Source organism: Polypterus senegalus, chromosome 3, assembly GCF_016835505.1.
Source record: "Polypterus senegalus isolate Bchr_013 chromosome 3, ASM1683550v1, whole genome shotgun sequence".
Lineage (NCBI taxonomy): Eukaryota > Metazoa > Chordata > Cladistia > Polypteriformes > Polypteridae > Polypterus > Polypterus senegalus.
Genome location: NC_053156.1, coordinates 10,313,067 through 10,325,670, shown reverse-complemented (window position 1 = coordinate 10,325,670; position 12,604 = coordinate 10,313,067). Strand labels below are relative to the sequence as shown.

General features: G+C 41.8%; 1 protein-coding gene across 14 annotated transcripts in view; it reads right to left on the bottom strand.

The window, feature by feature from the left end:
• Nucleotides 1–12,604, bottom strand: part of LOC120524802 (R3H domain-containing protein 2) — an 82,343-nt gene that overhangs the window by 23,565 nt on the left and 46,174 nt on the right. For all 14 annotated transcript variants that reach the window (XM_039746541.1, XM_039746546.1, XM_039746543.1 and 11 more), the window contains 4 exons: nt 8,206–8,284; nt 8,051–8,110; nt 3,592–3,732; nt 3,403–3,511 (listed from right to left, as the gene is read on the bottom strand). In XM_039746541.1, coding sequence (XP_039602475.1) covers nt 3,403–3,511; nt 3,592–3,732; nt 8,051–8,110; nt 8,206–8,284 — 389 coding nt within the window. The remainder of the gene's footprint in view (nt 1–3,402; nt 3,512–3,591; nt 3,733–8,050; nt 8,111–8,205; nt 8,285–12,604) is intronic.

The window sequence follows — 12,604 nt, the reverse complement described above, 5'->3', positions numbered from 1 at the left end:
GATTTATGAATATGCTTATCAGACGCTTCATATTTTTTGCTGCCTTTTCAATTGTGTAATTCGGTTTTGTTCAGCGCTCTTTGGAACTGTTGCTTTTTATCTGTGCACTGCGCAGTTCACGTGAGCCGCTCGGTGTACATGCATCGAAGGTTCCCAGCTGTGCTGGTGCCATCTCGTGCTATGTCCATGGCTGTATTTAATGTTACCTTAGTCCTGGCACTTAAAACTTTCTCTCGCAGTTTCGCTGAGTTTGTGTCAAACACCACCCTGACCATCTCATCTTCCTCTCCATAAGCACAGTCCTTCACCCGTGAATATTTAGTGGAGTTTGCTATTGGATTGCCGCTGACGGACGGCCTTATATGGGCAGGCACTAAATTACAAACGCCAGCGGCAGCCTGTCTATGAACTTAATTTAAAGTGTAGGTTTACATCGTGCTTTGTTTCGAAGTAGCAGAACTCATGAATATGGTTGTATATGTCACTCGCCGCTTCTTATTGTTTCGCTGCCTTCTCAATTATATGATGCATGTTTTCTTCAGCGCTTTTTGAGGTCTTCCTGGTTTTCTATGTACTGCGTGATTACGTGGGAGGCGTGATGATGTCACACGAAACTCCGCCCCACGGCGTTCAAGCTCATCTCCATTACAGTAAATGGAGAAAACAGCTTCCAGTTATGACCATTACGCGTAGAATTTCGATATAAAACCTGCCCAACTTTTGTAAGGAAGCTGTAAGGAATGAACCTGCCAAATTTCAGCCTTCCACCCACACGGGAAGTTGGAGAATTAGTGATGAGTGAGTGAGTCAGTGAGTGAGTGAGTGAGTGAGGGCTTTGCCTTTTATTAGTATAGATATATATATATATATACACATACATATACATATATATATATATACACATACATATATATACACATATACACATATATATACACATATATACATATGGTTGAAAGTTTTACTGTCAAATAACGCATAGGGTACGTGACACGTGTTTCGCACTAATTCTGGGCTCATCATGCGTATACACTCACTGCACCCCCTCTTGGGAATCGAACCTCAGACGTCAGCGCTAGAGGCAAAGCCCCTTGCGTTGCGCCACGGCGTGTGGTTTGTTTATTTGACAGTACGTAGATCTGCATTATTTGACAGTAAAACTATTTCAACCATTCTATGATCTGCTTCTCATAACCTAAAGAGGGCACCGTGGCGGATGTTAGCCGACTTGCTGACCAACCACAAGCGTTACTTGATAGGTAACCACCCATACAATCAGATTGTGATTCAAACTATGAATGCCTTGAAAAAAAAAAAATATATATATATATATATATATATATATATATATATATATATATACACACACACATACATACATACACACACACACAGAGTATCATTTATACATAAAATATATGTTGTCGTACCTTGCATAACTGAATAACTCTTATGGCACAATAACAATTCAATACATTCATAGTCACTACATTATTTGGATTTAATAATCTTCATTGGGAAAAGGCTGACTCACATAAATAAGTAGAGCCGAATAATGCAGTCAAGGAGCTTTTGAATTCAGCCGAGTGAAAAAATGATGGCTGTCCGATTTAACTGCAATTTTAGTTCCCTCTCCTTTGTCTTCCTCAGATCGCTTTTTGGAAGAACGTCAGTTTCGTAGTTTTTATGAACAGTTCGAAAGTGCCTTTCCACATTGTCCTTCTTTGGAATAGCAATGATAGATTTGACAGATCAGACAAACGCACTTCGATTGTGACACTGAGAGAAAAAAATCCTCTTCTAATTCCACATCCAGCCCATACCCTCCCCAAACAATTTTTTTTAAATTCCTTCTTTAGTCGATATAAATTGGAAGACTAACTAGATCACAGCCGGAGTTTTGCAGTAGCTCACGCGTTTGATCGTGAGTGCGGGATGACCAGTGTGTTACAAGAAAAGAGATCTCAGTATGAGAGCTCTGTATGTCAATCAAGTGGCAAATGCCATAGGGAGGATATATGATAGACTAACGTTTAAAAAAATTTTTTTTTGAATGCAACGCGATCTACCGGTCGATCGCGACCAATGCATTGGGTACACCTGGTCTATTTTAAGCACAAATCAGTGCCATAACAAAATCATTTCAAGGACTTAACAAAACAAATCATTCTTTGCAGAGAAAGTATGGATTTCACAAACGTAGAATTTGTAGCCCGATTCGATCAGGCTTCCAGTTGCTAGTAAAGAGTATAAAAGAGGAAAACAGGGTCACCTAGGACACTATTTGACAAAACAGTTATGAATATGCAAATGTTACATTTGTGTCATTCGTTTGTTTTTGAAGGTAAACTAATGCTCATGAGTGCAATGCTTAAACCATGAGGAACGTTTATAAAAAAAAACACATACGTCACATATTGGAATTGCTAAGATTCACTGACTATAGTAATGTCAGTCCAGTAATTTTTTGGATTTGTACATAGGCTAAGCAATAACGAAGTTATAAAGTAAACTCTTTATCAGCCCTATGTGGAAGGTGCACCATGATAACAGCTCCCCTCATTGTTGCACTGGGGGAATCCCCATGTCTATTACACATTAAAATTCAAATGCATTGTACATTGAGATGTATGAATGCCAGTGCTAGTTTACTTTAGTGATAGCTGAGTAGCTACTTGGATATGTCACTAGTTTAAAGCTGTTACTGTTAGAATGTACAGTATTCATTTTATATTCTATTGAAGAAAAAGGCTCAAAATTACTCACATGAACAATGAACTATTAATGAATGGTATTTCTGTTATTTCCGTGGTACTGAGTACATATCAAGTATTGTAAAATGTCACTGGCATTGGTATGAAACACAAATATTCTGGTATTATGATATCCCTAGTTGCTCACATGGGGATGAAGCACAGAAAACAGGCCTGAAACATACAATGCAACTCCAGCTAAGGGCCTTCCTTAGAGCTCTGGTCCTCATCAGTGACATGGGACTGCTAAAGTTCTACTTCATTTTTACATGTCACTCTAAGAGTTGATAGCCAGTGATACCCACTATTGAATTTTTGTAAAGAATTCCATGGACCAGAGTGGAGGGTTATGCCTTTGACAGCTGGTGCAGAACCAAGGTGAGAAGGCGAAACAGAATTCAACTGACGGTCTTCCTAGCCTGACAGGGCACTGATGCAGAATGAACAGAGCTTTCACTCAATTATTAGCTTCATGTGCCAGGCTAACTAACGGAGGGACTAGAGAAGGTTATTTTAATACTTCTTCTGGAAGGTAAACAATTAATACATAAAGAGTGAAGAGATTTATGAAGTCAGGTCTGAAAGTAAACACAATAAAGACCAGTGAATAACAACTGCTGAAATACAAGGACTGCATTGAGAGGATTACCTGGTTCTCATCTTTGTCCATGCTGGCGTCATCTCTTTTGAGAATGAATTTTTTCTGAAAGTCCACATTTCTTTCATCCTTGATGTGCTCAGTAAACCTCTGCTCTGGACTGCAAGGACAAAGCAAGCACAGTCAGACCTTTACCTGGGCATCAAGTGCATCAACAGTCAGCTGGCTGGTTCAACTCACATTCTCGTGTTGCACGTTTTGTTGATGATGACAGCCTTTCCAGTTTGGTCAACATTGTGATCCATGCCAAAGTAGGCAGCCACCCGGTGCAACAACATCCTGTGGTAAGAGGTCATCTGAGGAAACTTCTTGTATTGATTACTGTGGCAAAGACAAAAGGGTCATCAGGAAAAACCCACAGGTATTCCCTACACTGTCTTGCTTTGTCTATTAACTCCATTACTGGCAGTTGCTGCGGAGCCCTCAGTAAATTTCAACTTCTCACTGTTCCAATCTCCTGTAAATCCAGTTTCTTTACTTTGCACTGCTCCTCAGGAGGAGTCCTGCTGATTCATTTAATTACTTAATTTGGGTGATCGGTCTTATTTTAGTTTTCATTATTTGTCTAAGGACTGTTCATAATCAAAGAATGAAAGAAAAACGCACACACCAGTCAGGTGAAGACTTGACGTCCACGTGCCATGGGGTTCAATACTGCTTCTGCTACTCGGTGCAACTCATGAAGTGACTTGGTCACAGAAATCCAATGCACAGCAGATCCTTGGTTCTCAGTGCTTTACATTTGCCTCTACACATAACATGCCATGCTTACAACATTACCACTTTGATTTGCGTAATGCGCACAGGATGGATAATCTGTACAGCCAATCACTCCACCAATAATACAGCAGGCTTGCTTGTCAGGTGGCGTGGTACCAGTATGCAGTTTTGAGGATGAACACAGCCTAACTAAAGCCCACTTGACCATAACCCTGTGACACTGTTAGCAGGAAGCAGTGATCTCTACTCATTTTTCAGTATTTCAAACAACGGACCTCATGGTTAAACACGATCAACACATACGGCCACCTTTTCATTGCCACCTATGTGAACATTAAGGCACTGCTGTTAAAATATGCAATGTGACAGTATGCCCCCAAATGATGTAAAGCAGGGCCCACTCCAATAGCACCTTGTACCAAATGTGACTTCCTGCTGCATTTACCTCCAAAAATGCGTATTTTTTGGTGTTGGGGGTGACTATAAGACAGATGGCAACAATATCCTGTGACGTTTAACTCACTTGATCGAGACCAGGGGTTTTCAAACTTGGCCCTGGGGACCCACTGCGGCTGCAGGTTTTTGCTCCAAGCAGCTTCTGTTTTTAAATTGGACTCCGGGGCTAATTATGTGAACTGTTATTTCCCACATTCTGTGTTTTGAGAACAATATAGAAATTAGAAAACCAAGCTTGGTAAAAACAAAATTTATCAAAATGTACTAAGCAGTTACATCGGAATAATGTAATTAGCTTCTTTTTAACAATATTTCGATCTTGATTTTCATTCTACCTTTCCAGTTGTTCTATTTGTTTAATTAATCTATTACTTACTAATTAGTGGGTCTGACACTAAAGTAGTCGCAGCCTTTCACGATTTAGTGCTGTTAGCCTGGGTGTCTGCTCCGATAGTTTTTGTCATATTCAAGATACAATGAAGGGAGCAAACTGCCCAAAGAAAGGGCAAAATATAATGAAACTAGCCAACCCATAGCGTACCATACGCCGAATAATCAGGCCGGTTTTTTAATGATTTTTAAGCACAGGGAGAAAATTAACATTTGAAAAATTGATAATGCAATAAATCACCAAGAAAAGCAACATTGTAACAATGCACGGAACGAACCAACATACAATCGCCTGTGGGGCGCTCAGGCGCGGAGGGTGGAATGGGAGGAGAGGAGAAGGACGTCCACTCGCTCCCTCCGTCATGCTAGTCTGCTGATTTCTCGTTCAGTATGCAGTGCCTGCTCATGTGCCCACCTCCAACTTGTCACTCGAGTTATTGTCGTGCTTGCACAGTCCAGATGCAGCTGTGACCCACGTAGACTTTTCATTGCTCTGTGCGGTTTTGGCTGCCTTTGTATATATAATCCACCAAGACACCTGACCACGGTGGTAGCGAGGTTTGTACAAAGTGCAGATGTATTTAAGAAGACGCATGCTTGTCGTGGATGCAAATTGCTATATGTAGCGTGTAAAACAGTTTGCTATGGTGCATGCGGTCGTGCGTCGTAACCGAAAACTCGGTTTTTAAAGACTGCTCACGTCATTGTGTTTTAACCTCAGTTGTAATGGAATGTTTTAAGGATCCCATGGGATACCCTTTGCAAACCGTTTTACACGCTGCATATGGCGATTCACCTCTGCGACAAACACGACTCTATGAACAGTCAACGTGGCTCAGAGTTGCATGTGGCCTCTACGACAAACGAATATAAATGACGCCGTTTTTTCTGTGTCGTCGCGTCCAAGTTGGTGGCCGTGGCTCTGCGAGTTGTCGTCGTATCCAATGGTCTTGGGAGTTGGTGGGTGTGGCTCCATCCTGCATGCGCCATAAGGGTCTTATTGTCGGCGGCTTAGTGAGTCCACGCACCTTGCGGCGTGCTTTCCATGGGTGTCTTGCCTTAGTGAATTATATATATATAATATATAATATATATATATATATATATACATAAAAGAGAGTTAAGCATTTACATCTAAAGCAAAAACAGAAATATAAAAATGTTTTATACACATAAAAATCATGCTGCTGTGCTTTTCTGAATGTAAGAGGAAAAAATAAAAACAGCTAATTAAATGAGTGCACTGTAATCAGGTGTTGTCACTGATGATGACTCTGGTTGGAACAAAAACCTGCAGCCACAGGGGGTCCTCAGGGCCGAGTTTGAAAACCTCTGATCTAGACAGTTTTACTGAATCAGCATGCAACTCCAGCATTGTCCTTGACACTATCCATCCATCCATTTTCTAACCCGCTGAATCCGAATACAGGGTCACGGGGGTCTTAAAATACACATAAAAGGTTTTTTTAACAAATTTGGTATTTTTCACTTTCAAAATATTGGAAAATTAAGACTATTTTTAAAAATGAAGTATTACAGTTATTTCATGCATTTAGTTCTAGTAGAACTAACTACTGCTGTATGTTATTCACAGGCTGCTCAAACCATTTTTATGTACCTTTCAGTTCATTCAAAATGCTGCTGCAAGAATCATGACAAGAACTATAAAGCATGAACACGCAACACCAGTCCTGGAGTCATTACACTGGCTCCCAGTTATGTTAAGGGCTGATTTCAAAACCCTCCTCCTGCCATATAAAGCCTTAAAATGGCCAAAGTCTGCTAGCCAATTTACCTTACAAGCCGGGGTGCACACCAAGATCTCAAGATTCCAGCCTATTAAAGATTCCAAAAATTAATAAAATAACGGAGTTTGAGGTTTTAGCCCCAGGACCCTAAAGCAGTGCCTGCCTATATATGAAATACCTTTTTGGTCTCAGGCAGAAGGTGTCCTCCTCTAGGCTGGGAGCTGTTGATTAGCTGTACTTATTGCATCTCTATGTTCATTTGTATAAATACAAGTATTTACAATAGTAAAAGTATAAACTTTAATTATGCTCCATTACTGACCCTCCTGCTTCTTTTTCTGGTATTCTGCTGTACCACTTCTCTACTGCCTACTGTTTTCCTGCCCATTAAAAGAGACCTCAGATACTGGAACCTTGGAATCAAAAAACGGAAACATTTTTATTACTGTAGATGGCCAGCATAGACAAACACTGTAGAATGACCGGGAGGTGGGCAGTCAGTTGGTTGAGGTCTCCCGGACTGTGACTGATTTTTGATTTTAATCTGTTAAGGTCGGCCGTGGACCCCCTAACCCCCCCATCCTACAGGTTTACTTCTCAAGTTTTTAAATTTTCCTGTCTTCTTCTGTCAAATGACCATAGCTCAATAAATGGACAGACATTGTTAATCCATTTGGAATTGCTACATTTTACTAAGTGTTCCAACAAATCTGTCTCTCCACATGTATGTATTATGTAATTAGTGCATTGCACGGCTTGTAAATGCAATTTACCTGTCAACTTGCAACGGTGCTCTCAGCCTGCAATCAGTGGAGAGTGCTATACAAAGATAAACTGAATGTAATAAACTGTTGTGCTTGTGCTCTCTGGTCACGCCACTATCAGGTATGTTCATCCCGTCATAATATTTGTATTCATTTTCTACGTGGGAAATTCAGTGACATGAAGGACTCACCTCAAAGACTGACATTTAGCTTCTCTGAAAATGTCTTTTTCCGAGTGGCTCCTCACAAAGCTGCCCAAAGACCAGCTGGAACACAAGCCACTACACAAAACCAAGACTGCCCAAGGGACCCTTTGCTTTTCAGTTGTGTTTTTTTGGAAATAGGGATACAACTTTCTTTTATACAGCTCTTCTTATTGGCAATACAGTAATAGCACAAAGGTTGGCTTTTTCTACTTCCATGTCCCTGCCATAACACCCACCTTCTCTCAAACATTAGGAAAGCAGGGCTTACACTAAGTCAAGCAGCTTTCACACCGTACACATGATCAGTTTGACGACGGCCATGGCAGTGTTAACCAGATACATTAGCATCACTTACTTGTTGTCGTTGATGAACTCCAGAATGTCCTGCTCAAGTTTTAACAGCATCATTCTGTCCCTTAGGAAAGAAAGAGGAAGGAAACAAAAGTAGACATGAGCATCTGCAGGAGATGGTGGAAGCAGCGAGGGAGAAGACTGTGGTGTGCTCATCACCTGGGATTGTTTTTCAGCGTGTTCACTAGAAACTCGTGCACATCTATGCCGGTTGAGTCTGTGTACTCCTGGCTGGAATCTACAAGGGCAAAGAGTAGAAGTCACTTATCGATTTATTTCAGTACACAGTTTACAAAGAGTGAGGTGGTACAAAAGTTCTAGCAAGTTCACGGGTGCAGGTGGCACTGCATTATTGACTGGTCGCACATTCTTATTGGACCACTGCTCTTTAGTAAAGTGGGAAACAACTTGGGACATTGCACATGTAAAGCAGCAGATATTTTATTTCAGTCAGACATCCCATTTTAACCTCACCTTTCTATGACTGATGTCAGGGGAGGAGGCCATTTGGAATCAGATCTACATTCACCAGGCACAATAAAATTAATCTGTAAGCATGTCCCGAGGACATAAAGGAACACTCCACCCAAAAATATTTATGTTAATTGCCACATGGAGTTCATAGTGAGGGCTGAGAAAACATTTTCATGCAGAATGGAGATAAAAGTTTGATAGAACTACGGTGGCAAATTTTGGACAACAAGAAACAATAGCAAGATGTCCAAGGAAAGAGAAAGATCTCACTTTACTCACGTTGCAAAATTCATGTCAAGTGATCCACGTGTGTGCCGACAATACCCCAAACACGTTTACAAAAACATTGTTAAATGTGAACTAAAATTGAACTCGCTCTAACATGAATGAGCATTTGAACTGAAGACCCGTCTCCGCCATTATTTATTGGCGAGGAGTCCAACAGTAACAGCTCAATCATTGGGTATCATTGTGCTTCATGAGAGAACTACAGTGCAAACTTCACCGAGCGGCAAGTACAACTAAAGATTAAAAGAAAAACAAACCAGAATATCATCTGGAGGAGGGTACACCTTGAACTTGTGCATCTCTAAGATGCTTCAACCAGCAGCAGGTCACTTCACCTGTGCAGCTCTGGAAGATTTTAACAATATTTTGGTAAACATTGTGAGCATAAGACTGGATGACCAGAGGCTAATGCAACATGAGTAATGTAAGAGGTTTTTCTTTCCGTGGTTAACATGTTGTTTGCTAAAGTTTAGCACTGGTCACCATGGACAGCAAAACCTTGGATCATCACTACAAACAACAAGAGGTAAGAAACTTTTGGTATTTACGGGATTTGAACCGGAAACCTTCTGAATGCCAGTGCAGATCCCTAGCCTCAGAGCTCGTGATTATTTTCTGAAGGGTACTAAAATCTTTATTTTTAAATTACTGAATATTGCTACATTTGCTTAAAAAAAGTATACTCCAATGTAGGATGGAACTCATCTTGTTCCCAATATTAGGATATGCTCCACATGTAAATGGGTTTTAGGAAATTCCTCAACATTCAAATACCCAGTACTTGCATTATTTAATAATTCACATGTCTGAAAAGCAGGGCACTGTTGGGGATTGTGGTTGGGTGTTGAGGCTTAATGGCCAAGGGGGCAAAAAAAAAAAAAAACAATCGGGGGAATTTAAGAGTTAGTGGCATGAGGCCTACACAAAAGGCAGAGGACCAAACAGTAGTTACACCCTGTTGACCCTGAGAATGTGCGGCACAAAGACAACCAGGACTTCGTCACTTTTACCAACACCTACAATACATGACTTCCACCATTCAAGATTTTGTTTTTGCTTTGGTTCCCAGAAAGTTTCTCCAACCACTACAAACCAGCAGACTGCCTCCATCGCATGTGTTTTATAAAACGACAACATTTTCAGGTAGTACTGTTGGAATGAAGGTAAGAATCTCAATCATTTCAGTAATTATCATCAATTCCAATCTTCCATTTTGTTGCAAAATTTTTGAATATGATTGTTGCTTCCCAACTGCAAGACTATTTTAAAACTAACAAATATTCTGTACCTTTTCTGTCTGGTTTACAGTGTAACAATAGCAACGAAACAGTCCTGGTTAGAACAACAAATAATCTTCCGATTCTGGATTACGAACACCTTTCTTCACTGGGTGTAGCTGATGATGCTTATTCATGGTTTCACTCTAACTTAAGAGATTTCAATGTATTCAACTGAAGAACTGCATTTCCCACAGTCCACCTGTTACTCATGGTGCGCCACAGAGTTCAGTTCTGAGCCCCCTTCTTTTTATTACTTACCTCTGTGACGATGTGGGTTCTGGCTCCACACTCCCATCTGATTTGGAAGCACTTGAACCCAACACCGTCGATAACGTAACCGAGTGAGCTAGTCAGTGAAGGCAAATAAACACTTGAGCAAGGGGTGGTGCAAAAAGTGAATAGTGCTTTTATTTAAAAGAAACAATCAAAAACAAAAGTGTCCATAAAGTGCAGTGCTCCAAGTTCTTCAATAAATAATGGTTTTAAAGAAAACGTGGAGGTTAAAACAATAGAAAAAACAATCCTTTAAAACGAGAGGTTTAAAATGTTCTTTAGGAAGCAGTTCTTAAAACAACAAGTCCAGTGCTTTTCTGGTAGCGTCTCACCTAATAATCCTGTTAGGGCTTAGCAGCAGGCAAGACGTTCTCTGCAGCTGCCCTCCTCTTACACACATGCGAGACTGGAGACCTCCCGATCCCTGGCTTCGGTCTGGCACTCATCCCAGTCCCCGAGACTTAGTTTCCACCAATGGCCAGGACGCACACATTGGGGACTCCACCACCAAGCCTCCCGACTTCTGCTGCCTTTCCGCGGCCTTCTGCGGCTCGTCGCTTTAACCTGGTCACTCAGCGGGAGCAACATCAACTCAAACGCCTGGGTGTCGGCCTAACATCCAGCTTCCTCGCAGCTGCCCACGAGCGCTCGATCATGCGCTCACCACACGCACGCACCGCGTGTCTGTCTCTCCTGCACCGCCTGCGTCCTCGCTCCCTGTAACCTCCGTCCTCTCTTTTCCTTTCTTTCCCGATCTCGTTCTTTTTTCCTCTCCCCAAAACCAACTTGCGCTTCTTTTTAAAATGACGCGGGGCCGTCACAGCTGTAGCATTAACCACGGGAGCAATCATGGATGTGGGCAGTTCCTCACCTGTGCACTCGGTGAGAAACGCCCACATCGCCGACTGCCACGCGGCTCGCTACAACAAAGCCCCCCTCACGAAGCCGTCTCGGTGATTATTTATTTAAATATGGCCTTTACTCAACGAGCTGTGGACCCATAACACCACAACCTCTTCTCCCTTATTTCAAATATGCTTTATCATGGAATTCAATTCATGCCATCCAACTTTATATTTCAACTAAAGAATCTCAGCCCTGTTCTCTACTCCATTTGGTTAGTTGCCTCCATGATATTAAAATTTGGATTGCGTATAATCTGCTTTAGGTTGCCAGCGCCAAGTCTGAAAGTCTCCTTGTGGGCTCTAAACCTCACGTCAAGTCAGGTCAGGGAGCACGGACTAGTACAGTGCATTGTCACACCCATCACATGACGGGATTCACACGTGATCCAGTCCCAAACCCCAGAAAAGACCATCTGTCTGCCGCAGCCAGGTGTTAAGTGGGTGTCCACTTGGCCTCACAGCGAAGCGGATCATCCTCGGGGAATCGCGCCTCACAATGCAGGTAACGTGCGTCATTCGGGACTCTGATCAACCACTAAAGTCAAGCCAGTGGTACACCCAAGGATTCTCCAAACAGTCACAGTACTGAAGGTTGCATGGCTAGACTACTGTATAATACTTTATTGTCGTGTATTGTGACTAAACAAGCTGCAGTTAGTTCAAAATTCAGCTGCAAAGTAATCATGTCAAATTAAGGGTCCTAATCACATTACTCCTATTATAGTCCATACAAACCTCACTGGCTTCCAAGTTAATAACCATAATGATTAATATTCTTGTCCTCATTTACATATCAGTAAAATAATAATTCTTTACATTTTAAAGCACTTTACATACTGAATGGGGAGGCACTTCAACCACCACTAATGTGCAGCATCCACCTGGATGAGGCAACAGCAGCCACTTTTGCACCAATACGCTCACCACACATTAGCCGATTGGTGGTGAAGTGGTGAGAGGTTGTTAACTAATCAGAAAAGGGGGATTATTAGGGGGCCAGAATGACCAGGTTGTGGTGGGCAGTTTAGCCTGGACATTGGGATATACCCAGAATGCCCAGGGATCGTTAATGACCAGAGAGAGTCAGGACCTCGGTTTAACATCTCACCCAAAGGATGGCACCATTTGCACAGCACACAGTGCCCCCCCCCCGTCACTGCACTGGCCATTGGGATCCACATTTAGACCACAGGTTAAGAGCCCCCTGCTAGCTGCTCCAACTTATTTAACAAATCTTCTTAAAGATTAGGCACCAACCCCACTCATTGTGCTCTTCTACTTCTGGCCTTCATGTTGTCCCGTCTTTCATGGGAGGTCAGACTGTCAGGTATGCTGCTC